General features: G+C 42.3%; 4 protein-coding genes across 4 annotated transcripts; 1 reads left to right on the forward strand and 3 right to left on the reverse strand.

Moving 5' to 3' along the window:
• The first annotated feature begins 129 nt into the window (after window positions 1–129).
• On the forward strand, window positions 130–4,436 carry tmed4 (transmembrane p24 trafficking protein 4). The gene is made up of 5 exons (XM_083770254.1): window positions 130–421; window positions 1,023–1,123; window positions 1,215–1,340; window positions 1,534–1,680; window positions 3,187–4,436. The coding sequence occupies exons 1-5, from the start codon at window positions 271–273 to the stop codon at window positions 3,334–3,336; spliced, it is 675 nt and encodes a 224-aa protein (XP_083626380.1). The 5' UTR covers window positions 130–270; the 3' UTR covers window positions 3,337–4,436.
• Window positions 4,437–4,919: 483 nt separating this feature from the next.
• Window positions 4,920–10,418, reverse strand: plpbp (pyridoxal phosphate binding protein). The gene is made up of 8 exons (XM_083770253.1): window positions 10,327–10,418; window positions 9,121–9,228; window positions 8,968–9,003; window positions 8,275–8,350; window positions 7,701–7,841; window positions 7,436–7,578; window positions 7,210–7,308; window positions 4,920–6,149 (listed from the first exon to the last, which is right to left on the reverse strand). Exons 1-8 carry the CDS (start codon window positions 10,414–10,416, stop codon window positions 5,982–5,984), a joined length of 861 nt encoding a protein of 286 aa, XP_083626379.1. The 5' UTR covers window positions 10,417–10,418; the 3' UTR covers window positions 4,920–5,981.
• Window positions 10,419–11,082: 664 nt separating this feature from the next.
• On the reverse strand, window positions 11,083–13,464 carry snrpg (small nuclear ribonucleoprotein polypeptide G). Its single transcript, XM_083768542.1, has 4 exons — window positions 13,335–13,464; window positions 13,120–13,142; window positions 12,390–12,514; window positions 11,083–11,337 (listed from the first exon to the last, which is right to left on the reverse strand). Exons 1-4 carry the CDS (start codon window positions 13,364–13,366, stop codon window positions 11,287–11,289), a joined length of 231 nt encoding a protein of 76 aa, XP_083624668.1. The 5' UTR covers window positions 13,367–13,464; the 3' UTR covers window positions 11,083–11,286.
• A 314-nt stretch (window positions 13,465–13,778) lies between these two features.
• On the reverse strand, window positions 13,779–17,757 carry LOC310861680 (uncharacterized protein). Its single transcript, XM_083769246.1, has 2 exons — window positions 17,616–17,757; window positions 13,779–17,165 (listed from the first exon to the last, which is right to left on the reverse strand). The coding sequence occupies exon 2, from the start codon at window positions 17,140–17,142 to the stop codon at window positions 15,463–15,465; it is 1,680 nt and encodes a 559-aa protein (XP_083625372.1). The 5' UTR covers window positions 17,143–17,165; window positions 17,616–17,757; the 3' UTR covers window positions 13,779–15,462.
• Window positions 17,758–23,847: the final 6,090 nt, after the last annotated feature.

The following is a 23,847-nucleotide window of genomic DNA, read 5'->3' on the forward strand; positions in this document are numbered from 1 at the left end:
CAACGCGACCCTTCCTTCCTTCCTCTCCGCCGGTGTGAGTTGACTCAGACCGGGATCAGTTTCACCTTGCAGTTTGCGGTTCCGATCTAGAGAGGATGCGGAAACGGTCAGAGTTGCGTGCGTGAAATGTGGATGCGGACATTTGCGGATACAACAGTTGTGGACCGGATCTGAGCACCGAGCAGTGAAAATAGAAACCCGGCTTTCCAAACCGGGTCTGGTGGTGACGCGAGGTCAGAGCGGAGCGGACCAGAGAAGATTCAGAAGAACATGTCATCAGGCTACATGATGGTCATCTCTGCGGGGCTGATCTCCTTGATGTTCGCTTGGATCTGTCCAAGTCACGCGCTCTATTTCCACATAGGAGAGACGGAGAAGAAGTGCTTCATTGAGGAGATTCCAGATGAGACCATGGTCATTGGTAAGCTACTACGTGTGATTTACAATGGGGAAGCCAGGATAGCCTCCCGAGGCTAACGCCTGATTTATAGTTCACTGCGTGCCCGTGTCGTCTGTCGAAAATATTCGATCTCATAGAGCATACCGTATTGCCCGTGCGACGCGGTTTGAGCATGTAGATCTGCTATTTTTGAGAAAGCCAAGCGAGCTAGCTACTAGGCCAAGTATAAAGTCAGAGACAGGGCCTACGTAGTGGAACTGGTGTGTGGCTGTGTGCACCGCCCACACATCCTGCTCAGTAATAAGGGGACAGGTGCAACGACTTTTGTTCCATCCATAGTTCCATAAGCTTAATAGTTGAGCTCTGGTCCATAACGATGCGTTGGTTGAAAAGGCTTAATTAAATTGTTTCTCAAGCCGGTCGTTATTTTTTTCATTCCACGAGACTTTGCTTAGAAGTTGTTAGGCCTATGCTAAATTTGCTATTGAGGTCTTCCTGGCATTTAAAGCACAATATTTCTGTAGGATATTTATTTACCAATATCCATATTGTTTCTGTATTGCTTTGGATCATTATTGGCTCATATAATGGCATGCATTTGTGTGCTTCTAACTTCTGATAGGGAAGTACAGAACCCAGCTGTGGGACAAGCAGACTGGTTCCTTCCTCCCAGCCACACCTGGTCTTGGGATGCATGTCGAGATTAAGGACCCAGATGCGAAGGTGAGAAGATTACAAAACAGACAAACAGCAAAATGCTACTTTTTGAAGATGTTCGTTTTATTAATGGCTCCCTCTCTTACTCCCTTTACAGATCATTCTTTCTCGTCAGTATGGATCAGATGGGCGTTTCACCTTCACCTCCCACACCCCTGGAGAACATCAGATTTGTCTGCACTCAAACTCCACCAAGATGGCCCTGTTTGCAGGAGGAAAGCTGGTATGAGTGACATTTCTACTCTTAACCTTGACAGGAATATGTAACTGCAATGTTACTAATACTATTGGCTTGGAGACTTGTATGTCATTTTCCTTCTATCTGAACTCACTCATCTTATCACTCCAACAGTCTTATTGCTCTGTATCAATTTTTATATGTGACAAATAAGCTACATGTTCATGTTTTGTTGCAGAGAGTGCATCTAGATATTCAGGTTGGAGAACATACCAACAACTACCCTGAGATTGCGGCAAAGGACAAACTCACTGAGCTACAGCTGAGAGTGCGGCAGCTTCTGGACCAAGTTGAACAAATCCAGAAGGAGCAAAACTATCAGCGGGTGAGTGGTTGGAAGACAGAAGTGTATGGTGGTAGTTTCATTTTCAATGTCTTGTATACACAGTGGTGTGCTGTGGATTCAGCTCAGTGCGCGCTGAAATACTGTAGGCCTATTCAACCGGTCAGGGATAACCATGTGAGTTTCTGGTGCAGCTGTTGTCTTGGGTCTTATGCTATAAGGATCTATTCAAGAGATTACAGAACCTGTAGGGTCGCCTCAAGAGGCCCATGTAACTTGATGACCATCAAAGGAATACCCGTTTAACCTGTCTACGTTTTGTACGAATTGGTGTGATGATTCGATTCATCTAGCTGAAGCTCCGGTAGCCCGATGTTATGCAAAGCAGCGAGGTAGAGGGCTTTTGTTGTAGTTGTTGGGGTGCTGTCAACTCGCGTTGATGACTCTTGCACGTGGGGGGCGTGCAGTGTACAACTAGCAGAGCTGGGCTCTGCTAGGCTCCGCCTTCATTTCATTGGGTATGCAGTATATCTCTGCCGTTGGGCCCATGTCCAAAATATTAACCTTTGAGGAAATGAAAAAAACAAGGCATGTTTTCAGAACAACACAAAATCCTACTGCCTCATCAAAGTTAGTATGTTGACTTTATACATTGTCAGATACTTGAATGTGTCCTTATATTATTATTCGCCATTAATGTGAAGATGGAAAAAACAACTATCTCCAAAGCTGGAGATGGGTGGTTTGAACAACCGTTTGAGGATCCAATGGAGTTACAAGGTTTAGTCAGACTCGGAAGCGTGTTTTAATAATTTTCATTGGTTAAAACACACACACACACACACACACACACAAAGGGTGTTCAATAACACTGATTCATTAAAAAATAAGTAAAACTTGAGATAGCTGGCTTCTGCTTGACAGCAACGTTGCTCTGCAGTTAATTGATTAACTATGATTAGCTATGTATCAATATAATAAAATAAAAAAAAAAGTGATTTTTTTACTGGTTAAATAGAAGGTTAAAGTCTCAATGAGGCAGTACTGCCAATGAATGCAGTTTCTAGAGCCAGACTGAAATATTGGAATCTATCAAGTGTGAAGCCAAGATCCTGTTTTATAACCACTTTCACTCTGGTGTACCTATTTTGGACATACCTCTGTATAATGACAATTCATTCTGATTCTATTATAGGCAAGCATTTTCCAAAATAACAGAACTATAAGCTCACAATGCCTCGCAAAAAGTGTTTTGAGCTTGCATGTTGGCTATTTTTGAATGCTTTTGAATAGGTGGTGCAATAAAGTAACCATAACCAAGTTCAATTTGAATAATTACAGTTGAATTTACTTTTCATATATTGAAGTGTAATATGTCGCTCATTCTCACGCACACATGCGCATGCGTGCGCTCGCACACAGCCACACACACACACACACACACACACACACACACCCCGGGATCGGACCCAAGAATCTGGCATCAGTTGGCCTCTTAGCAGATTCACCACTTGTGACCATGTTGTGTTTGTGTCCTCTTGACTGTAGTATCGTGAGGAGCGCTTCCGTATGACGAGTGAGAGCACCAACCAGCGTGTGCTGTGGTGGTCCATCGCCCAGACGCTCATCCTCATCGTCACCGGCATCTGGCAGATGAAACACCTTAAGAGCTTCTTTGAGGCCAAGAAGTTGGTGTAATGTCCTTTTTCGAGTGACCCCGGCACCAGGGAAGTAGCAGTAACAGGGGAGGGACACACATGGAAATACTTTGTCAAATGAAATGGAAGAGACGTCACCCACCATGCCATATAGAACACCGGATGAGAGCTGTGGTGATGTGGCCAGCCATAACGTGAACGCGGCTAAAACCCCAACAGGACTAAATTGAATGAGACATTTATCAATTTTGTGTGAATTATTTTTTTCAAGATTCTAATTTTATTGAGTCAATAGAAACAACACAGCAACACATTCCAATTTGTTGTTTTTTTTCTCCCTTTTTGGGTGACTCAGAAAAAGCAGTATGTTACTTTTGAATTGTGATTTCCATTCCGTGGTCATGCAGGGATACATGACTTATTTGAATTATTGTATTAATGCTGAACACTGTTCACAGGCTACTGTGGTTATTAAATTATTTGGAGGGTGGGGTGGTTTCTGGGGATGGCCATATATACGAAAACTGGTGGTCACATGTGATTCCCATACTGGCCTTACTCCTTAGATATCAGTCATTTGGCCTGCTGTACTATATACTTCATAGTCAGAATCTCAATTGTGTATTATCTGTGTAGATACAGTATGTTTGTGTTATTAGTCTAATGAGTCATGACAGGGCTATTTGTTGTAAATAATGAGTAAAGATTGGCATACCTGTTCATTTTATAACAGCTTTTACAACCAGTCTTTAGCCATTCGCTTTGTAAGGATCTTAGTTTGGTGTTTCAGCACTGTCTGACAACTATTATTTATTGAACAGGCATGGTTTCTTTCATTGCAGAGCTCAAGCCAAATGAACTGTTCTGTTGCCATTAGATCATACAGTATTTTACACAAGCAGCAGTAGCTTGATCATCTTGTGATCAGAATAAAGGTAATTCTTTTCTCAATGTCAACACATAATTGAAGGCAATGCAAAGGTCAATCTGGTTTCTTAGGTCATTGTTTTTACATGAGACTACAGTATATTAATCTAAAGTGCTCAAACTCAAATTATAAGTTATAACTGATGTTCTTTATACAATGCTTTGGAATTCATGTATTATCTCCATGGGCTTAATAAAACATTGGTCAATCTGTGTCTTGTGAAACATTACACATTTCTCCTGAAATATGAAAACAAGACAGTGAATGGCAGCTATTTTCAATTAGTTTATTGCTTGGCATCAATCATTGGCAGAATTCCAGTTAATGCTAATATGCCTTGTAAAAACAGTGACTATTCAACTACAAGTTTGACACTTCCCATTGAAATGTATTATTTTGTGTTAGTGAAAGCACATTTCAATGATACAGAAAACCACACCTATTTGTGACATCTGTAACATAACATCCACATTGTTTTTTGAATTTCCCAGAACTGCAGTGTAAAAATGTACTGGAAAGTAGGCTATTAGGAAACAAAATGTCTTTGCATAGGTGTACTAAACTCCCCTCAGCTCCTTCATCGGCGTTTCAACACAGCTCACACTAAAAACGCTAAATGCCTTTTGTTAATATCAAGAATAAAAATTTGACCACACACACCATACAAAACCATTTCATTGACTCACAATACAATGTGTCGTCATAAAGGGAGAAATACATTTTATTCAATCAAGATTTCTTTTTTGAAATATTCCCTCCTGGAATATTTCCCTGCACGAAATCACCAGTGTCACGGACTCACGGCACACAATGGAGCACATTTCAGCAGTGTCACATCTTGGCTTGTAAATGAGGAGTTAGGTACAAAATATCACATCAGTAAAACAATCAAATTAATTCACTTCCTTACAGTTATTAGTTCAAGACACTAAGGTTTCATAAGTTCTAGTTCTGCCATGAAATTAACACATGAACTTTATTGACTGATGTACTGATACTGTACATGAGAATAGTGTGGTAGTCAATATCCCTGCTGTAAGTGCTGTCGACATGTTTACTATATAAAGATAGGTCCTCTGATCATGATAGAACACTGCAGGTTTAATCATACTGTATCTGCACAGCTAAGTCCTGAGTTTTAATTCAACTCGAGTCTAAAAGTTTACTTTTACAGACCCATTTTTATTCTCAGTTAAATTAAAACCCGTAGTTTGCTGTGCTGATACTTTTTTTAAAGGATTTAAAAAACAAGTACCGTACACAACAAACAAAAACAAATTATCCAAATATATTTAAAGGATTATTTTAACCCATTAAAACCGAGACGGAGTGTCATTTTAGAGTTATATTACAGCACATTGATTGGCTATTCAAAGATAGTAGATATACAAGGTCATAGCGTGCCGCGCTGTGAGCTTAGTTGTAGATCAGCTTTTTTAATCATGAAAATGTACATTTAAAGAGAACATTTACAACTAAAATCTTTGTTTCTGGGGTCCCTGGAACACAATGTTCTGGGTCCTTGACCTGAAAACAATTTGAGCAGCACTGATATAGCAACATGTGTTTTTCAGAAAACAGTTTTGGAAGAGATTTTTAAAGTCACCCTCAGGTCTAAATTGGATTAAAATATAATGCGCAATTTTGTCATCCTAACCCCACTTTACTTTGCAGAAACCCTCCTGCTCCTGCAATTTATCTGTGCATTGTGTGTATGTGGACTCGTGGAGTTGTTTTTTCTTTAAAGAAAAAGCTTTTCAGTGTTCAGACACGGTGAGGAGCTCCATTTTCTTAGCCGTCTCCTCTGAAACAACCGTTGACTTTTTCTCTGGGCTTGGGGTGGGTGTGTTCGCTGCACTATTGGGATAATCTCTGTTGCCAAAAATAACACTTCCCACTCGCACGCTGGTAGCACCCACCTCGATCTATGAGAGAAATGCCAAAGCACAATGTAAGTAAAAGGAAAATGTCTTGCTTAACATGCAAAACATATGGTTGACAGTAAGGTCGCATTCATACCAGAGAGCTTTGCTGCGATTAAAACGAATCCTGCTGCGCATTGTCAGAAAGTGCGCTTCGTTTGGCAGGTGTGAAGGCTCATTCGAATCCTAATGCGCAGCAAATAACCGCATTTTACTCCGTCCAAAAACGTGGGTTTCGCTTCGCTTCGAATCGCACTTGACTACGATTCGGTGCAGGTGTGAATGCAATCCGCAGTAAATAAAGGAAATGAAGCAAACATAATGTGGCGGGTGAGGAGCTGAACACAGTTGGAGACGGTTAAGGCATATTTTACGCAGCGCAAAGATGTCCCGTTACTGTGGATAGACGTGGTCGAATAAGGAGACTGAAGCCCTGATCGAAATGAGGACGTGTAGGCTACATTAATCAATTGCTTAAGAAAACACATAAAAACACTGCAGTGTATTATAGCCTACATAATATTCTGTCTGTCTGTCTGTGCGTGCCGTAAACATGGAGTGCTGTCACTGTGTGGGACTGGGGAGTTATATCAGTGCGCTCATGCAGCGCTGTGCCTCCATGCCCAAAAGAACAGTGTGTGGCGGCTGCGTGCGGAGAGAGAGAGAGAGAGAGGGGGGGGGGGGGGGTCCCAGGCGGCACGACATATGCACGTTATGAGTGTAATTTTATCACCATAGATTTCACTGTGTAGGCTATAGTTTATGAACGGAACACATTCATAAAGGTCCCCCCTGCTGCGTTTCCAATTGCTGCGAATGACAGTGTGAAGGCAAACCGCAGCCAATTAAATATGCAAGTATCCCCTTTCCCCGCCCATACGGATCTGAGTCTACCGAAGTATTAGGTGAGAATCTGACCTAACACTCTGCATTAAATGAGCTATGAGAATAGCAAGCACTTAATATTGACCTTTCACATCTTCTGTTGTAACTAGGTGTGTATTTTACAACTTTGCCATTAGTCAATCTCACTAATAGAGGGGGCAGAATAAGTGGTACTTACCGCATGCTCGAAATCATTAGACATCCCCATACTGAGTTCTATCTCCTCTAAAGGAAGCTTTAGAGTGTCGCAAACCTCCTGTCTCCTGCTCAGAAGCATCTATATAGGATTAATATTTACACATTCGTTAGATAAATACAATGATTACGCTGCATAATACAGCAATACGTACAGTTATAACATTTTATTTTCACTTGGGAGTCCTTTTAGAAAAGAAGTCCAATACCTGAAAGTCTGGATTAGGACCTTCGCTGGGGTCATAGCCAGAGCGGCCAATCGTCATTAGCCCAGCCAAGTGTAGGGCAGTACACTGCGACAGTATGTGCTTGACTGTGTTCGTCGTTTCATTCGGCGGTAGGCCATGCTTACCTGGAACACACAAATGTACGTAGGCTATAATTACTGTATGTGTGTGCCGATTATTCCACATCCACCTTATATCTGAGACAGATAAGACACTTGTGTGACCATGATCAAATGAAAAGACTAACTCTGTTCTCCACTGGTGTTGATCTGCACCATGATCTTTAACCTCTGTGTGTTTGCCGCTCTGATTCTCTGCCAGGAGCTGTTGACCCTGTCAGCTAGCTTCGCCGAGTCCACCGTCTCCACCATGAAAAGGTTTGGTACACCTGATGGAGGAGGCCATAAACGAGAAGATTATTTTTCTTTGCCATTTACAATTCTGACTAATAATAAAGTATTCAATCAATAAAAAAACAGTACATCTACAAACATTCATGTTAACTAAACACATTTTAACCCATTCTGACCTGAGATCAGATTCATACGAGGTTTCCGCCGGGCACACACTGGTCTGATGAACCCATTCTGACCTGAGATCAGATTCTAAAAATGTCAGTCGCTCTTCGATTTTTCAAAAAATAGCAGACCTACAAGCTCGTATCGCGCCACTCGGTGGCGCGATATGAGCTTGTAGATCTGCTATTTTTAAATAGCTAAAGCATAACATGATGCTGACACCAAAATGGGTGCCCGGTCAGAATGGGTTAAGAGAACAGGTCAGATTATCCTGGAATCAAATGGAGATGAGCAAACACTCACCCAGTAGTTTGTTGACATTATTCTTCTGTAAATTTCCGATAAAATGCCACTTAATATCTGGGCAAGATTGTAGAATCTGCAATGGGAAGAAATTAATTATCTTAAAAGGGCCTATATAATAATACATGTATTTCTTCTTCTTTTTTAATATATTTTTTATGCCACGATTTTGTAACCCATTTTTCACCCCTGTGTCAATTATCTAATGTGATCCTGGGCTCTACACACCCTCCGCCAACCTCCGCCAATATATGGGGGACATGGGGAAAGCAACGGACTTGAACTCATGCTTCCTTCATGCCCGAGTGTCCAAGTTGCTCCTTTACACCTGACAGGGGGGTGTTTCCCCGGTTGGACGTAGCGCGTGGAAGGAACACGTTATTCCAACCAGTTCCTTTCACCTCCATCGGCTGACCAGGGGGAGGCAGTTTAGAGACCAGGATTACTGCATGTTCTTTGTGAGACACGGGGAGAACATGCAAACTCCACACAGAAGGGCCCTTTCGCCAACCCCGCCTCGGGTATGGGGACTGATGACGCGGAGGAGGAAACACGCCGCCAGCACCCACAGCGTCCCGAGCGGGAAACGAACCAAGGATATTTTAGCTGTGATGCGACAGCACTACCGACTGTGCCACCGTGCCCCCTAATACATGTATTTTAAACCTTTCTGGGTTTAACACTTCAACCAACCTCAGGATTTGATGCTTTGTCCACAAGTTCATTTACCTAGTGGGCGGAAACAGGGAAGTATTTATTAGGCAAATCAAACATATCAGGGTTATTTCTGTATTACATATCACACAGTAGGAAAGTGTTGTTTTTTTTGCCCTTTCTCCCACTTACATAGTTTTCACCAAAGTTACGCTGTCCTTGTCTGTAGGCCTCTATAACCATCTCTGGGGGTTTTGTCTTGCTGACTGCTACCAGGCGGGGCGCCAAGGCTGGTAACACCTGGTAAGAGGGAGGGAGAACAAATATGATGTAGGCCTAATGTTAAATAAAACGTATTCATCTCTGTGCAAGTATGACATGGTCAGTAGTTGTGTCAGAAGGTCATGCAAACCATCAATCACAGAATGGCAATGTGTCTAGCACAACAATGGTTGTGGAAGTTGCCCGAGTGGGGTTCAAAATCAAGCCGTTATAATAAGGTCTGTAACTCTGAGAGGGTACACATTCATTTAGTTCCATCTTGTAAACTTGAGTTTTAGCCAGGGTCCTTGAAATTAAATCGTTTGAAAAGCACTAGAAAAATATTATGAAGATAATTAATTAAGTTAATTAATGGTGAGGTGTATTATCCTTTGTAATTTAGTGGTCCAAATTACACCTCAATGGTCAACACTGTCAGCTTGTAAAACACTTTCCTGTAGACTAAGGCATTAAAAAAAGATACTGTGCAAAGAATTGACAGTATGACACAGATATTATAGCAATCATGTTTATAGCCATGGTTGACGCCGGTAAGTCATGTTTCAGGGCTAGTTTATTTATGTGTGTATTATTAGCTCTGTTCCATAGTCATAGCTCTAATGCTTTGAAGTCCACTCACAGTTAAGTTTATTGTATTGAGTTGTGCTTGAAATGTACTGTAATTCTGCAAACTTAATAAATACTTCAATCAATTCCATAGACATAGCTCTAATGCTTTGAAGGCATTAAAGCTATGGACCAGAACTAGTGTATTATGTACATCGTACAGACCAGTGTTGAGTCAGAGGTGGGAGATTGTGCAAAAACCGTGATCAAGACAAGCAAGCGTGCATATGGTGATTGATGATGAGCCTGAAATGTCAGTGCTGTCACTGTGCATTGCACGAATACGAGACTTGGACACTGTGCGTGTGCAAATGAACTAATTAATTGCACACGCATGTTCTACTAGTGTCAAGCATGCTAGCACCAGCAGCCAGTCCATCCAAAGGTTGATGTTTGGAAACCTTACATAACGAGACGTGCTTCTCTTGACACGACTTCACAAAACCTCCAATTCTCAAGTTTATACACAGCTACAGGGCCTCGTAAAGAAGTCAGGTGGGCAACTTTTACCTTGGATCGACGTGCCGCCGCCTGGTTCACCCTGTCCACCACGGACTGCAGAGCCTTTCCAACCTCATCCGACATTGCTACTTTCCACATACCGTCAAAGGAGCACGACTCTACGTAAGCAATTAACTGATGATGTCAGTGCGATGTCAGAATAAAAGCTTCCTCTAGTCTAAATAAAAGCGTTGTCAGCTGGCGCCCTCTAAAGGGCTTCTTTTATACCGGATATACACCTCGTTAAATTATAGTTTGAACATTTCAATGCTGACATTTACAAATACGTATTAAACGTTTATGCTATTCAAATGGCCATGAACTGTGGCGTACAGGATCTCCGTGGGAGGTCTGTATAGGCAGATTCTCTGAGCCTTAAGTGAGGTGTCTTAAATTAAGATCCTCAGAGAGCCTATGGGTTTGGAATGTATGATTTTAGGTAGATTAACTAGATTTGGGTAGCTCAGCTGGCTATTATGGGTCGAATCCTCCCTTTAGTCCCAGGTCAGTCAAATAACGTCCTTGAATATAGCGCTTCCTAAATGTTCTGCACCAGTTTATATGCGGTATGTGACATCATGCTGTCGTCATCCGTTGGCGTGACAACAATGATTGATATTTTTCCACATGCAAATAGTCCTGGATGGAAACTAATGTTGCCATTATGTTTTAAAGCCGATTATTGCCTTTCCATTCATCTTCAACAAATGTCAGTGTCAGACAGCTCACCGAATTCAATATTGGAGGTCTAAATGGACAACATGATACAGAAAAACATCAGTTTATTCACAAGATTTCACAAAATGTGTCAACATATCCAAACAAAACATGCCTGCCTCATTAAAATCACATACAGGCCCATGACCCAAAAGAAATTAATTAATCCATCACATTCAAACTAAAATGAAAATGAAAATAGCAGATGGGCAAAAGTTGTCAAATTATTGTATCCTCCGGTAGCATCATCTCTCATACTCTCTCCAAGGCCTCCAACATGATGATGCTATTTCCTCTGATGACCTGCAGGAAACACACACAATTAGCAATTAGAAAAATAATCATCTGCAAGGAATTTCTTGACAGGAATTAGCTCATAACGTTGGATTTTTATGACAAAAAACACATAATTTAAGCTTTTCATACAGCTGCATGGTTGGTGAGTTTGACATTATTTAATATACAATTAAATAGGACTTTTCTGTTAGGATGAATGGGCCGCCTATGGGAAGTTGCACCTAGGTAGCACCTTGCTGGCAATATGGCAGCCGTGTGCATATCATCAATGGCTATGATAGTATATACATAGATCACACCCATGCCCTCTCATGTCGGAAATCAGCGTGGCGTAATTACAAGCTGTAGTGTTGAGACTAATGAATTGCTGTGATTTGGGGTCAGCTACTGAAATCCATTTTCATATTAATTTGAAATTATGGCAGAAAACATTTACTAAAAATCTCCATTTTCTCACAAGCTTCACTTTCCGTCCTCCTCCAAACAAATATTACACTAGACTGTATTTTATCCACGACTGTCAGGTTATGAGAAACATTCTCTCAATAAACTATGCCGTCTTGATTCTTCTGTGTTCGAGTTTGGAAGCACTCAACGACCCGTTTCAAAATTGCACATAATGCAGGATGTGGAGTGAATTACGAATCTTTCCTAACTTGAACACAGACGAAATAATGACTGCAAAGCTTGGCAGAAAGTTTCAAACAAAGTTTCGACAGAGACAAAGAGGAAAATCCAAGCTGTGTGTACAGATGCAATATTAGTGAGTTTATCGACTTTTGTGAATGGGCTGTCAATGGGAGGGTATTGCAACATAAATTCAGATAGCATCTAAAGTTATTGCGGCTATGTCCATGTAATACCTGAAAAGTAGGTGATATCACACAGCTGGGGTATAAGTAACGAACATGATTATTATTTGATATAATCAGCACTGTACCACCCAAATACAGTAATCCTGGGGTGACTGTAAATAACTCTAAATCTGGAATGAGTGTGAATTAAACACCAACTAGACATGGCAATGTTGACAACAGTGGATATTAAGAGATACTGACCACCATGCCAATGGTGTTCTGGTTTCCTCCTGGTCCCATCTCCAGACAGTCATCCATCACCAGGTTCATAAATGGGTCAAACCCTCTTAGAATGCCCTGCACATGCCTGCCTCCATTCAGCTTCACTAAGGGATATCAGAGACAAAACAATGTGTAGTTGCTTGGTTCGAACTGCTTATTTTTTTTTTTATAAGCAATGGTTTTGAGACCAAAAAATGCATGATTCAATCCCTACATAGACTCAGGGCTTAAAGCCCCAAATGCTTTTCATTATTGGCCAACATAGAATAGTTTATAAATAAACGGCTCAATGGACAGGTGGCGCCATCTTGTGAGGTTTTCGCTATTACTTTCAATGAGGACCTCACGTAATGTTCTGTTTCTACATTGTACACAACACTATTCTATTCCTGCAAACTATAGCCCTTAATATGTTCGCTCAGCGTAGGGACTGAGGGAACATATTGGGGCTATAGTCAAACTAATGCCAGGACAACACATTTAGAGACGTCACATCCCACATGTATTATGGTTTACGTGTATTGCTTAACTAAAACACCAGAATAACGGTTACTATATAGCTATATCCAACGTGCATTTGGAAATTAAAATTGCAACTTCCGACCAGCAAAACTGACGCTGACGACTTTATTCAACATCCACAAAGGAGTAAAAGCCGTCAAGCGTGTTGATCCAGCCAGAAATGTTTCACTTAATTATTTGTACTTACACGAAAGCTTCTTGTCCATGAACCTGAAACAATAAACACAAGAGTTGCAGCGTGTAGTTGTAACATCAAGAGATCCATGTCTTCCTCGTAGGCTAGCTAGCTATATCGATGAGCTAGCTAACAATGTTATTTCAATCACATAATACAGGCAATACAGGTTATGTATGGGGAAAATAAGCAAATGAAGGAAATGTATAACACGGTTAATAACTTACTTCTTCAGCTCTGGTGGGTGTGCTTTGCTCATTTTTACTTAATCTGTGATTTAAACACAGGACAATTCGTAATGTATTCGTTTCACAAAACCGCGTAAAGCATGCGTCGTAGTACCGGACACGGAACAGGCCTAATCATTCCTTTGTAGCCAATAGCGATGTAACTCTGTGCACAGCGTCACCTTCTGACCAGGAGGAGAAAGAATATTCGCAGTTTATAAAACATTTTGGGACCCTATGTTTGGGACCAGTTATCTGCTTTTTAATTATACATGATTATTAATATAAACCGTTTTGGAACAGTAATGTGTATGTTAATCAACTTTATGAAAATTAAGAATTATTAAAATGGCAATACAGAAGAATGAAAATTGCCTTTCAATGCAAAACAATTAATTGCATAGCTGTAGGGTCAGTGAAATGAACAAACGCCTAATACGAGATAACAATTTTAATGAGGCACTCTAAAAACTAATTTACAAAAAAGAGAATTTCAAAAGTGAAAGCTTCAAAAAAATAAATGTTTCACGGGGTCATTTTTAACACAGTAGCAGATAATACATGAACAATCATGCCAATCCTTTGAAATGAAAAGATACTAAACAATTGTAAACTTAGGCTATGGAACAGCAATAATGGTGTGGGGCTCTATTTATGTACAGGATCTCAGTCAAGCACATAGCAAGAGGCTGTGCATACTGTACAAGTAGTCGAGTACTGTCTATGTCCATGTGATCCTGCCCCCTGGGTCATTCACCATAGCTCAAGTAATAGTATGATCACACATACTGGAGGGTTGCCATTACTGCATCTATTTGCATAGTTAGAAAATATTTCCGAATCACGGCCAACGAAAAAAGTATCTTTACCCAATCTCATCCATTACAGCAGTTTGTTATTATGCAAGAATCTTAGTAAGGTGAAGAAAACACGTCAATGTATGAATTCTAGACCAAAGTTGCAAATGCACTTTTAATGCATTTCTCATTTCTCTCATTCTCTCATTTCTAATGAACAACTATACCAAGATATGCCGATCTAAGTTAACAATTACAATTACAAAACTCTGGAAAATCTACCGAAAATATCATGGATGGAGGAATGGATGGAACTCAACAACTGCGCATGTTTAAACAAAGCATTAGATATATCCTTTTGTAAAATAGGCATGTCACTGCACTGGCTTCATCAGTCAGTAATCACTAGGGTTGTGCCAAACACACTTTTCCCTAGAGAGGGAGGGAAGGTAATAAGGTATGTGCAAAGTCATTGTTGAACTACGTTGGCTAGCCCAAAATGTTGTAAAAGCATTGTGGCCCTTAAAAGTTGTAAATTGGTACTGTAAATTAACCACTTAAATCCTATACTTAGCTAACCAGTTGATTTAGTTGGGCTGACTGAATTTGCCATGTATACTATTACTTATTGAAGTAACCTTTGTTTGCTACTTGATGTGATCCTACAGAATTACATTCAACCAACAGTGAAACTAAAGCTATACCAGAGGCCATTAGGGCAACTATTGATTATCTTCTTAGTCATTATTCTATTGATTACTTTTTAGAATAATTGAGAAGCAAGTTTACTTAGATCAACAAATAAACAAAAACATTTTCACAGTCATTTGTCAAACAGTATAACTCATACATAGCAAAAACATCTGATCTACAAACTCGGCTATTTAACCATTTTTGAATCAATTAAACCAATTAGTTGTATTAACTGTTGCACCCGTAGAGGCCATTCAAAATAGATTAATCAGTTTTGCCCAGATTCCTTCATATATTTCCTTTCTGTTCCCTCAGTAAGGCAAGATACATTATGATGATGAAGTTATACGGGAACTGGGAAGAGTCAAATAATCCTATGCAGACCAGGAGTACAGAACTGTCTTTGAAGACTTGAAAAAGCAAATAATGCGTTTCTCTCCCCATTTCACCATGTTTGTAAAATGGCTGAAAATGCATTATTCACTTTTTCAAAATAAAGCCAGGGTCTATAATCCTGGTGCTGGGTTATTTGATCTATTTACAGACTACAGGGTTGATGATTCTTGCTACAACCAGCAGACGGCACAGCACAGCACTGCCCAGGGTTATTTACATATTTGCTGTTAAATATGGGGATCTTAGTTTTTGTTGCCATAATAGGCTTCAGTGATGCTGTCTTCCTCCACCTTTAGTCGGAGATGGTCCTGGCAGTGTTCTAGGAAAGTGTCCAGTGCTGTAAAAGCCTGCTGACAGGGCAAACAATGGTACAGCCTCCGCCTCCTAGATCCAGGCCCTTTAGAGAAGGCCATGTCCTGGGTACACACACTGCACTGCCTTCTCCGGACAGACTGGTGGAGCTCCACGTGGTCCTTCAGCCCTGACTGGCAAGAGAACACCTCAGCACAGGATGGACATGGGAACTCCCCATCCACCTCCTCCTCCTCAACTTCAGGCACTTTCCTGGGTCTCCCTGAATGATTGGACTGCTCTTCTAGCCTGGCTCTTTTCATGCCAGGACTCCCTGAGCCAGTCCCAACAGTGTTGCTACTTCTTAGGCCATTTTGGAGTTTTTTTGGTTTCTTTTCTGGCAGCTTTGATTCTTTGGTGGCATTCTGTCCCGGGGTGACAGTGACGACAGAGGGGGCGTGCTTTTTGCAATGTGTCATGAATGACAGATGATGGAGGAAGACTCTTCCACAGACCCGACATGGGTAGGTCTCCCCCTTCCTACGTTTGGGGACGATTGGTCTTGCGTCTTTGCAAACAGTCTTCTCCCTGCTGTGTTGCTCTTTCCTGTGCAAGTACAGCTTGGCGGTGTTATTGAACACCATGTCACAGGAACGACAGCTCAGTAGCTTCCGTTTGGATGGCCTGCCAATTGACCTACCAGGCGGGCTGCCAACCGGCCTAAGACGCGGTCTGCCAACTGGCCTGCGAGGCGGACTGCCATCAACCAGCCTAAAAGGTTTCCTACCAAACCGATCGATTTTCTTTGGCACTTGAGCCTCTCGAGCTGCCTCCCGAGCCGCCTCTCGTGCCTCTCGAGCCTCTCGAAACTCCTCCCGATGCATGGACGCCTGATGGACACCAAGTCCAGCCGCTCTGCTGAATGTCCTAGAGCAGATTTGACAAGGAAAAGCTGCCTCTGTGCTTGGCCCCGGACGGGCATCCGAGGAGTCAGAGGGAGGCGACCCAGGCTCAGACAACGATGGGGGAGAGTCCGCTGGAGGGCAGCTGATGTCCAATACAGGGGACGACGGTTCACTACAACCAGCCTGCTGATGGTACAGCAGAGCCTGCTTCTGACTGAAGCCTCTCCCACACGGGGCGCAGGCATAGGGGCTGCTGTCATGGAGGAGAGGCTGGCGGTGAGGTGACTTGTCCTGGTGACTGGCGGTTTCGGAGGTCCCAGCCATACAGGCAGGGCACGGAACACCAAGTCGGGGTTGTCCTAGACACAGCTTACAGGCGAAGGATTCGTGTGGACATTTGTGCAGTTGTAAGGAAGACAGGAGCAAGAACTCTTTCCCACAGGACAGACATTGGTGAGGTTTGGGTAAAGCATGTTTTATCTCTTGATGGAGCAAGAGCTCCCTGGTGTCAGGGAATCCCTTGTCACACTCTGGGCAAACACACGAGGGGACCAGGAGTGGCTGGGGTCTATGCAGTTCACTCTGGTTCAGTGTGTGCTGTCGATGGGGTTCAGCCCGTGCTACCAGTTTGGCCAGTTTGGACAAGGTGTCTGCTTTGTCTGGCCTGGAGCGACTGAACGACTCTGGTGTGCCTGCAGTGCTCCAATTGCAAGGGACTCCATCCATCCTCTTTACCCAGGGTTCCCCACCTGTTTCAGTTGAAATAATTAACATTACATGAATTGCACAGTCTATATCCCACATGCTATGCTTGCATTGTCATAATACAAGTAAACAACATTAGTATGATTTATCTAATATCCCCTACGTCGTTTTATATCTGCAACATTGCGAATATGCTCAGTTACACTACATAAGTAATATGGAATGTGGAAATAACAAGCTAATCGACGTTAGCTAGCTCCTCCATCTTGTTAACGAATATTATCTCATATGTAGCTAAATTCGATATCTGGAACAGAACCCAACATTGCCATAAGATAGGTAAATAACTAACCACTGCCCCACTACCTGTTTCGATAACATACCCTCCCAGTGCTAACGCTACACAACGATCACCGAGGCTGGGGTTGTTAATAGTTTGGTAGGCACGCTAAAATTTGAAAGTGCACTATATTCATATTCCTATATCAACGTACCTTTCCAATCCAACAATGCGACACGTCACGTCAGATATACACTGCTTGCAGACTAAACCCGAAATGTTTAAATTGCTAGATAAGCCGTCACAACCCCCAGCAGCATGGCTGGCTGCGAAAGTGGAACCAAAGTTTGTGTACTCCGTCAATCTCATCCATGGTTTAAAAAAACAGAAGAAAACCAGGACATCCGCTCGGAAACTTCAAAATAAAAACAAATAAACATATATTTTATGGGTATATACAAATTCTATGGATATTTCACTTTAAAACACTCCTGAGGTCATTTTAACGTTAGTCTCGTTTAACGTCTACTCTGGAGGTTTAGGCTTATTTGATATTTATTTTATCTTTCACGACGCATCAACTTCAAACTCAATTTGAAGTGCGTGTGTGTGTGTGTGTGTGTGTGTGTGTGTGTGTGTGTGTGTGTGTGTGCGTGTGTGTGCGTGTTTGCGCGTGCGTGCGTTAGCATCGGGTATTTAAATAATAATAATAATAATTTTGACATGGTCCAAATGGAAATTGAAGTTCAATGGGATTAAAATTAATATCAAAGATCTAAATATTAAATCAAGACAATTGTCTGGGGTAGGCGTAGGCCTACACACAAAAGTAGGCCTACAAGAATATGTGAAAATGACACCAAGAAGTTTTAAAATTGACTGCTGAATTGTACGTGGTGGGGGGCGTGTGCACTGTGCACATGGGGTGATCACTGCCTGCCTCCTGTGAATCATTTTATTTTTGTTTCATTTCATTTAATTTTGTTCTTGTTTAAATTCACATATTTGGGAAGTTGTAAAATGTAAGATAAAGTGAAAATAAAATGTCATCTATGGAAAATGCAACGCTTAAAAGTTTACAAATTGAGAAAGTGAGGATGAATTCAGTGGTCAAAAATCGCACCTGCTACTACTTTGATTATTATTTTACCTTCAAAATCCTGAGCACCACAGTAGGCCTACTTCTGCCAACCCGTTTCCTTCCATGTATGAGGAATCCAAGCCGCTTCTTTTCACAGGGAGGAGTTTCCCCGACGGAACGTAGCGTGGAAGGAACACGTTATTCTAACCAGTTCCTTTCCTCTCCATAAGGCACCCTGGCTGACCAGGGCGAGGCAGTTTAGACCGACCAGTATTACAAGTTTTTTTGTGAGGATATTATCTACCCTATCTACTTGTGACTGCAACTTGTTCCTGTTCGCAGATGACTCAGCACTGCTGGTCTCGGACAGGAACAAACTGCAGGTTGAAAAGACCCTCAGCTCTGAACTCGGTAGAATCTGCACCTGGCTTGCTGATAACAAACTATCCTTACACCTGGGAAAAACTGAATCCATCCTCTTCGGATCAAATAGTAATCTCAGCAAGGCAGATGGCTTCTTGGTTAGAGTGGGTGACAATATTATCACACGAAAAGATCAAATTACCTACCTAGGTTCCATCCTGGAGGCCAATCTTTCCGGTGATAAGATGGCCACCAACGTAATCAAAAAAGTCAATCAAAGAACAAGATTCCTTTACAGGATCTCCTCACTGGTCAGCAAAAACACCTTGAAGACCTTAACAGGAGCCCTCGTACAAGGTTTCTTTGACTATGCATCCACCTCTTGGTACCACAGCACCTCAAAGGCCCTTAAAACAAGGCTCCAGACCTCCCAAAACAAACTGGTCAGGCTCCTACTTGGCCTCACCCCCCGAACCCACCTCACCCCTGCCCACTTTGACAGGCTGGGATGGCTTAGGGTTGTCGACAGAGTACAGCATCTTGCAATGGGTCTGGTCCACAAGATTCGATACACCACCAAGATACCCATGTACCTGTCTAAATACTTCCTTAATGTAAACGAAGTCCACACCCACAACACCAGAGGGAGTGCAACAAACCATGTACAACCCAGATTCGGCACAAACAAGGGACTAAATTCTTTTCGCTCCTATGCCACCAAAATGTGGAACGCCCTACCAACAGTCATTAAGACATGTGAATCCCTTGACTCCTTCAAAACCGCTCTCAAAGGGCACCTACGGATGGCTGCAATTCGAAACTGGCCTCTGTAAAATCTGAATCCCCCCCACCCCCCCACCCCATTTTCCCTCACTGTATATTGTATCTTTTCCCTTTTTTGCTTCCCATATGATGAATTTAGCTACATAGAAATGTCTATTTGTATGTCTCTAAATGTTTGTATGTCTTTAAATGTTTTGATGAATTGAACAATGTGGACCCTGTTGTAAACAAGTGTAATGCTTAATTGGGTCGTCCACTCAGTTGACAGTCTTTGTATTGAGTTTGTGCTTAAAATGTACTGTAAATTCTACAAACTGTTAATAAATATTTCAATCAATCAATCAAAACCCTAGGGGCCATGATGAGAACATGCAAACTCCACACAGAAAAGGCCCTTTTGCCACCACCACCTAGAGTATGGGCACTGATGATGTGGAGAGAATGCCCCCAGCGGGAATCCAGAGATGGGCAGTATTTGAAATACATGTATTTGAAATACGTATTTGAAATACTTTTTTGTATTTTGTAATTTGTATTTCGCTGGGATGGAAGAAATTAGATGTATTTTGAAGATTTGTAGATTGGTCATTTTCTCAATGTTTATCTGTCAAAGAGAGTCAACTCCACACTTGTCGGGGTGGGGTCCCCAGTTCAAATATGATTTTTGGGAGTCCCAAATGAGCTTTTTTGGGGGGCTTAAATGATAAGATCCCCTCACATCAACCAACTAGAAAATTCGCAATTAAAAAAATTTGCAGAGTGTGGTTGCCGCAGTGGCTTACATATGCCCCTCCCACTAGTATTGCCAGCCAATTACAATTTCAAGTCACGCCTTAGATCATGCGTAAGTAATTCGGAGGGGATTTAACCCCCGAAATTCATGTTTTTGCTTTTAGAACTTGGTTGATTGAACCACCCCGGACATGTGATTCAAATTTGGGATGGATTGGACATTCCGTTCGTGATTTATGGCATTTTTTGTGATATAGGCCCCTCCTACTAACTTCGGAAGACGATTACGGCCGAACGATACGCACTTTCAAAATTCTGCAGTTCAGTTTTAATTGGATGGGTCCAGAGATCACGTGTGCCGAATTCTGTGAGATTTGGACAAAATCTGTAGGAGGAAAAGCAAAAAGTGTGTTTTGGACAAAATTCAAAATGGCGGAAAATCTATCATGGCGGAATGTTTTTTGTTTTACGACCTACGGTTCAAGAGTTATAAGCCAAAAGGTAAAGTGGGCTGTTATAGCGCCACCATGAGGCCGACCGATAAAATTTTAGGGTTAAATAATTTTAGGTATAATGTTGAATTATCCCTAAAAGTTTTGTAACTATAGTGATTACAGTCTCCGAGGAACAAATACTTGAATGTGAATTTTTGCCTTTTCCCATTCATGTCAATGGGGAAATTTAAAAATCACTTTCACCTAGAAACTACATTCACACTTTGTTATTCAGCTTACTGTGGAGACACATGCTGGAACTTTTTAGTATTGAGTTTGTGCTTGAAATGTACTGTAATTCGACAATCAATCAATCAATCACTGACCTTGAGCAGTATAAATGACCTTCATAAGATTAGTAAATGACCTTCACCAGTATATATGACCTTCACCAGTATATATGACCTTGACCAGTATAAATGACCTTGACCAGTATAAATGACCTTGACCAGTATGCGGTCCGTGACCATGGACTATAGCCTTTCTCTTTTCCGCGATTTTCACCTTTTTTTTTTCAAATCCTCCGAAATCGAAAAAAAACGACATACTATTGTATGACCTCCGAGACCATGGATTAATGACCTTGACATGTATAAATGACCTTCACCAGTATAAATGACCTTGATCAGTATAAATGACCTTCACCAGTATAAATGACCTTGATCAGTATAAATGACCTTGACCAGTATAAATGACCTTGATCAGTGTAAATTACCTTGACCAGTATAAATTACCTTGACCAGTATGCAGTCCGACACCATAGACTATAGCCCTTCACTTTTCCGCGATTTTCACCTTTTTTAAAATCCTCAACAATGATGAAGAATCGCGCACTATAGCGCACCGCTCTAATGACCTCTGAGACCATGGACCAATGAACCATGTAAATACAACACATTGAGCAGGGCACTGCAGGGAGTTGAACCCCGTTCAATGAACCATGTAAATACAACACATTGAGCAGGGCACTGCAGGGAGTTGAACCCCGTTCAATGAACCATGTAAATACAACACATTGAGCAGGGCACTGCAGGGAGTTGAACCCCGTTCAATGAACCATGTAAATACAACACATTGAGCAGGGCACTGCAGGGAGTTGAACCCCGTTCCGGTAAACCAGAAGTACGACACCAGTGCCTTAGGTTTTGTGTTGTCCTTTACAGGTCCTTTCGTTGAAATGTAAATTTTACATTTCAAACAGTAAAGTAATGTATAAAGAAGAGAAACACAAAAGCACAGAAATAACATTTTCGAATTACCTTTGCTTTGATTTTTTAAACTTTCTCTTTTGCCGACCTCCCACATTTCATTCGATGATTAACAAAAAACAGTGTTGGATCTGTAAGGATCCATTTGGTTACACGTGCGTGCGTGTGTACATGCTTCGATAACCAGTGTTGGACCTGTAAGGGTCAATTTGGTTACATGTGTTACACTCTCAGAGTTAAAGACCTGTAAGGGTCTATTTGGTTACATGTGTTACACTCTCAGAATGACAGACCTGTAAGGGTCCATTTGGTTACATGTGTTACACTCTCAGACTTACAGACATGGACCAAATGGTCCATTTGGTTACACTAGACCTGTACGTGCCCGTCGGCCACCATATATACTCTCAGAGTTAGAGCTGTAAGGGTCCATTTGGTTACATGTGTTACACTCTCAGAGTTACATTTGGTTAGCGTGTGCATGCACATGTGCGCCCGTGCGTGTGTAGGTGCATGTGTGTGTGCGTGCGTGTGTGCACGCTTCAATGACCACTGTTGGACCCCATGGGGATCAAGGACCTCAGGGAGCCACCCATAATTCACAACGATCACAGCGAACTCTGTTGCGTCACAACTGGTGGCCAACAGTCATAACCAACACCGCCGCCGACCCACAGGAGAATACCATCGCACAGTGGTATCAGACCAACCACAATCAGCCAGCCCTCAAACCAAACCCTTCGACCTAGAAGAACTCGAAACTGCAATGGGAAAGTTGAGCACCTGGGACCTAACGCAAAGACCTGGCTCGTGGGGATACTGAATAAATGCATGGCACAGAAAACCATCCCTTCTGTCTGGAGAAAGGCTAAAGTGGTTGCAATCCCCAAACCTGGCAAAGACCCATCATCCCCAAAGAGCTACCGACCCATTTCCCTCCTCTGCATCACCTACAAGAGAGGCTGCTACTCCAACGCCTCATGCCACTCATAGACACCAAGCTGACTAAAGACCAAGCTGGTTTCCGTCCCGGCCGCTCCTGTGCTGGACAGAGCTCAACCTCACCCAACCTCTGGCTTGCTCAGCTCGCATTCTGAGCTGGCTGGCTTGCCAGAAAGGCTGGTTCTGTTGCTGCAAGGCAGGGCGGAGCAGACTGGGCCAGGCAGACAGAGAGCCAGGCCTCGAGAGAGGCCTGGCTGAGCTGACTGAGCAAGGCTAGTATGGCTGCAGTGGCTGACTGCAAGGGCTGATATGCTCTGGCTTGGCAGCCTGACTTTCTACACTGGCTGACTGGCGGAGCTGACTGGCTGCATTCGCTGACTGGGCAGGCTTGCTGGCTAGCTGGCTTGCTGAGCTCCCTGAGGGAAGCTTTGGGATGGATCTCTAGGGGCATCGGCTTGTGTTGAGCCTTCCAACGGCGTCTACCTTGATCTCCGTCCTAAGAAAGAAAGACAGAAAAAGAAAGACACGGTTTTCACAAAGACACAAACCCAACTATGCAGCTTCCACCTGAGGAACCGAGACGCAAAAAAAGAACTGAGCGTCACTTGGGATGGTCACAAACTCTCCAACCATACCCACCCCATGTATCTTGGAGTTACACTGGACAGGACCCTCTTCTTCAAAAAACACCTGGAGAACACAAAAGCCACGGTCAACACCCACAATAACATCCTGTGAAAACTAGTGAACTCCAAGAGGGGCGCAGACCCACAAACAATCCGTGCAACTGCCATGGCCCTGTCTTTCTCTACAGCAGAGTATGCCTGCTCAAGCTGGAGCCGA

The sequence above is a fragment of the Protomyctophum parallelum genome (assembly GCF_964188405.1).
Source record: "Protomyctophum parallelum genome assembly, chromosome: 7".
In the NCBI taxonomy this organism is placed as follows: Eukaryota; Metazoa; Chordata; class Actinopteri; order Myctophiformes; family Myctophidae; genus Protomyctophum; species Protomyctophum parallelum.